We start from the raw sequence: 4,870 nt of genomic DNA on the forward strand, positions 1-4,870 counted from the left end.
ACCAAGAGCTGCTCAATATAGTGAACCTCAGCAATCAATTTGGGGATGTAGCTGCTTCTGGCAACCCTGCTGACTTCATCCCTGTGCTCCAGTACCTTCCCAGCCACACCATGCATCTCTTTAAAGACATCAACAAGCGTTTCAACTTCTTTGTGCAAAAAATTGTCCAGGAGCATTACACCAGCTTTGATAAGGTAAGATCTGGGATAGTCTAGGATGTGGGTAGAGATGCTGTTTGCCTGACAATGGGAGGAAGTGGACACTCCCTTGTCCCCCCACCTCTGCCTAGGAAAGATCCTTGGAGCTCTCCAAGCTGCAGTTAATCCCTTGGGAGCTGGCACTGGCTGGGGGAGGAGGTGTTGCCCCAGCCCTGGGTGTCTCTGATCCACTGGTTCTTCCCCAGGAGCACATCCGAGACATCACAGACTCGCTGATCGAGCACTGCCAGGATAAGAGTGCAGGAGAGGATGCCCGTGTCCCGCTCTCCAAAGCGAAGATCATCAGCATCGTAAATGACCTCTTTGGGGCAGGTGAGAACATTTCTGAGGGTAAAGCCTTGCTGCTGGGAGGCTGCAGGGGGGAAGCTGGAGCTGTTGGAGTGAGACCCTGGCTGTGCTTGGGTGTTTGGAGCAGCTGCTGGGCTCTCAGGTGCCCTCCTGAGCAGCAACCAGAGCAGATGGCTTTTCAGTGATAGCTAATGAGGGAACAGCTCCAAGGCAAATATCTAGAGTGGGATCTCTAAACCTGCTTGCCTGTCCTCTTTTGATAACTAAATGCCTTCCTTATGTCCATCCAGGCTTTGACACTGTGACAACTGCCTTATCCTGGAGCCTCATGTATGTTGCCTTGTACCCTGACATCCAGAAGAAGATCCAGGAAGAACTAGGTGAGTCCATGAACCTGTTTCCTCTGGGGCCAAAACCTCTCCAGTGAGGGCTGACCCCAGCCTGGTCCCTCCTCTCAACCTCCTGCAGACCTGACCATTGGCTGGGAGAGGAGACCGAGGCTGTCGGATCGAGGCTCGCTGCCATACATGGAAGCCTTTATCCTGGAGATGTTAAGGCATTCCTCCTTCGTGCCCTTCACCATCCCGCACAGGTATGGGCTGGAGGTATGGGCTGGAGCAGCTGACATGTTTATATGGGGGGGGGGTTTCTGGGAGGTGCCATTTAGGCAGATAATTGTCTGGGAATGAGGGTAGTTTTACTTCAAAGCCTTTGCTAGTGGAGGGGATTATACACCACTGGGATTATATTTCCCCCTGCCTTGAGGGAAACCGCAACACAACTCGTCCAGTTTCCTGAAACTGAAATCTTTTGGCTTGAGGAAAAGTGTTAACAAAGACATTTTGATCTCCCAAATACAAATTGGGGTATTTCCTAGCCAGTCCAAAGAGTACAAATAGGTCATTGAAAATGAAATCTCCTAGGACTTGCCAAGCTTTAGTCTGCACACAGCTGCAGGTCTCCTCACTTCTCTTCCCCTCCACCTGTATTTCTTTCAGTACGACAAAAGCGACATCATTGAATGGCTACTACATCCCCAGGGATACCTGCGTGTTTGTCAACCAGTGGCAAGTGAATCACGATGAGTAAGTATACCAAATCCCCTGTGCTGATCCAGGCTGCGATGGCTTCGGTTGGCATCAAGATCACTGATCCTTTAGAGCAACATGCCAAAAGGTGAATGGGTCATGAAGGCAGGAAAAGGCAGATCAGACCAAAAATCATGTGGGTTTGATGCTGAGCCTCGCCTCAGGTCTCCTGGCCATGGGGCTGTTCTGGGTTGACTTGGTCAGCAACTCCCCATCATCAGGGCTTACTCAATTGGTGTTCAATAATGTGGTGATTTCCTCAGTGCAGTGGATTTTCCGTGTATGTGTGAGGGTTGGCAGCTTGGGCTGCTGAATAAACAGGAATCAGTAGGTGCTCCTGCCAAGCAGCCCTTGTGATCCAGACTGATGGCTCTGGATGTGCTGAATGGGAACTGCCTGGTTCCCTCTCTCAGGGAGAAAAACATCCTGATGCGACTCTTGTTAAACTCGTGTTGTTATGGCTGGTAGTTGGCTTTGGTGATTGAAAAGTGATCTGGAGACCAAACCCCCATCTTACCCCTCCACTGCTCTCCAGTAGAGACCCTCCTGGGAGGAGAATATTGACTAAAGCTTGACATAAAAGGTGGTTCCCTGACCAGGTATTTTGGATCAGAAGCTGAAGAGTTTTGTGTCCAAATAGCCCAGCAGCACAAAAGTATTACAACCCACTCCTCTATACACGCTGGTGAGCATTGCAATGGGAATGCTGTCCTTAGGGCCAGAGAGGATTCCCCATATCCAAGCCAAAATTCTCAGCTAAGGCACTGGAAAATCCCACGTGGCACGTCTCAGAACCCAGGCTGGGACAGGTTGGGAAGTTTTCCTAGGTGGATTCAGGCTAGGAGAACCCTCAGGTCTCCATTCTTCCTTTTTAAAAGGTACTGACCGATTCCTGTGCACAGATTTTTTCCTTTCAGCTGACCCTGCAGGACCTCTAGATAATACAAGAATTAAACCATTCCCCAGTATCTGCACAGGCAAACACAGTCTGAATTTGAAACGGAGGTTTCAATAGCCTGAGCTGCTGGGGTCTGACATGCAGTTGTCATTTGAGATCAGGGATAGGGGTCACCAAAGCTTTTGGATGGTGAAATGAAAAAGTATTGCAATGCTTGTCTCTGCAAGGAGTTTTTGACTGCTGTTGCCATCACAGTGGGTGAAAATGGCTTTCTCAGGTGTCTCTTTCTGCTCCAGGAAGCTTTGGAAAGACCCCTCAACCTTTAACCCCGAGCGGTTCCTCAACGCTGCGGGGACCGAAATAAGCAGGACTGAGAGCGACAAAGTGATGGCTTTTGGCTTGGGGAAGAGGCGGTGCATCGGGGAGTCCATCGGCCGGTGGGAAGTCTTCCTTTTCTTGGCCACCATGCTGCAGCAGCTGGAGTTCAGCCTCCGCCCTGGGGAGGAGGTGGACATCACCCCTCAGTACGGACTGACAATGAAATACAAGAAATGTGAGAGTTTCCAGATTAAGAAGCGTCTCCCCACAACAAGCTCCCCATAAGCTGTGGGAGGAAGCATCACTTTGCATAAGAAAGCCAGCCCTTGGAGTTGGACACCGCTTGCTTTTGCTAACGCTCTCTAGAAGCCAGCACAGCCCCTCGTCGTGTGGCTTCATGGAAGGCTGGTTCATCTCTGTAAATGCAAGTGGGGAGGGATAAAGCCAGCTTTGCTGGTCTCCTCGCAGCCCCCCAGCCAGCTCCGTTGCCCTTGCCTGCAGGAAAGCTCACCAGAGAGCCTAGGTGCTCATCTGTCTTGGGGAGATCCAGGGGGACCCCAGCCCTGCAGTGGGGAGGAGGAGGCTTTGGGCTGGAAGAAGTGGTGTGGGATGTCAGGAAGGGATATCCTTGCCCTACCCAGGCACCGCAAGCAGAGCCAGGGCTGCTGTGGGCAACTCCCTTCATCCACCAAATAGGAATAACCCAAGAAACCTGGCCAGCCTCTTCCCATGGGGTGAGAGTCTTTCAAGCTTGTTTGGCAGAGCTGTTTGCAAAACCTTCAGCTCCTTGTGCCGATGGGAACGGGCTTTCCCTGCTGCTCCACCTGCCTGCTCAAGAGCTCTTGAGGTGATGCAGAGGCCAGACCTACCCCTGTGCCAGCACCCATCCCCAGCACACACTTGCACAGCTGAATTCCCTGAACATAAATTCATGAAATGAATCCTGAGTGTTTTTACCAATCCTTAGGGACAGCCTACTAGAGGGGAGAAAAAAATTCCCTAAGTAGTGCTGCTCATAAATTGACATATTAGCTAAACTCCTACCAGGAAGCCTCTTGGAAAATACCAAAGGACTGAGTATAAGGGACAAGAAGCAGTAAAAGGCACAGCAGAACACTTCTGACTTTCAGACTATCTATTTGCTGCTTGTTTTAACTGGTTTTGGGTTTTGTGTTTTTTGTTTTGTTTGGGGTTTTTTTCCTAGCAAGCCAATAGATTTTTATATTCAGACTAGTGAAAGGAGCAAGGGTTTGAGGACAGCAGGAGATGTCTCAGCCTTATGTTGCAGTCAGCTTTAGCCAGCATGAAGGTGAATTCTGATGGGAAAAAGAGCAGTGATTCCTGCTTGTTTGTACCTGTGTGGAATGCAGCCGTATGCTGGGATATAAACTGCACAGTATTTCTAACCCAATAAATACTTATGTGAAAGTTTTTTGCTGGTTTTATTCCACTGGGAAAATATTTTTTGATGGGGTGGGCAACCTACGCTTTTTTTTCATCCTTAAAATCTGACTTGGATATGTTGGATCTGTACTTTTCCTATGGGGACATGAGATGGTTGTTCCTTTACTGTGGGGGCTGTGACACAAGTGGCATTAGGGGGAGATTTTAGTCCTCATGGGTGCTGGCTCTCGTCCCCCCCTTGTGTATATACAGAAGCTAAATCCGTGGCTGTGATTTGTGGAGAGGTGATGCCAAGCTCTGTTCAGAATTTCACTACAAATCAGGAATAGCCCTTCTATCCCTGAAAAAAAATTAATCAATTAGCTTCAAAACAGCCTTTCACAGTCCTCAGGGAGGCAATCCACAGAGGGATGCTTTGAGCTATTGCCTGCTCCACTCTTCCCCATCTTAGAGCACATTTTTTTCCCAGGCTTTACATAAAAAAAAAAGGCAATAAACATTAAATTGTCATGCAAATAATAAGAGGGTATATGGAAAATTTGGGTCTGTGCATATCTGGAGTGGCATCCCTGCAGGGACCATCTCTCCAGCTTTTCCAGCTTGGTGGGGTAGGAAACTGCTCTTGCCTCATTGTTGTAAATGTTTGGGTAAACAAT

At 49.1% G+C, this 4,870-nt stretch overlaps 1 protein-coding gene across 1 annotated transcript; it reads left to right on the forward strand.

The window, feature by feature from the left end:
* Window positions 1-5: 5 nt before the first annotated feature.
* On the forward strand, window positions 6-3,095 carry LOC104502706 (cytochrome P450 1A4-like; the record flags this gene model as incomplete). The annotated part of the gene is made up of 6 exons (XM_010157576.1): window positions 6-194; window positions 404-530; window positions 797-886; window positions 975-1,098; window positions 1,505-1,591; window positions 2,789-3,095. Coding segments are annotated over 6 exons (924 nt in total), but the record flags the coding sequence as incomplete, so codon positions are not given.
* Window positions 3,096-4,870: the final 1,775 nt, after the last annotated feature.

Source organism: Eurypyga helias, unplaced genomic scaffold (assembly GCF_000690775.1).
Source record: "Eurypyga helias isolate BGI_N326 unplaced genomic scaffold, ASM69077v1 Scaffold18418, whole genome shotgun sequence".
Lineage (NCBI taxonomy): Eukaryota > Metazoa > Chordata > Aves > Eurypygiformes > Eurypygidae > Eurypyga > Eurypyga helias.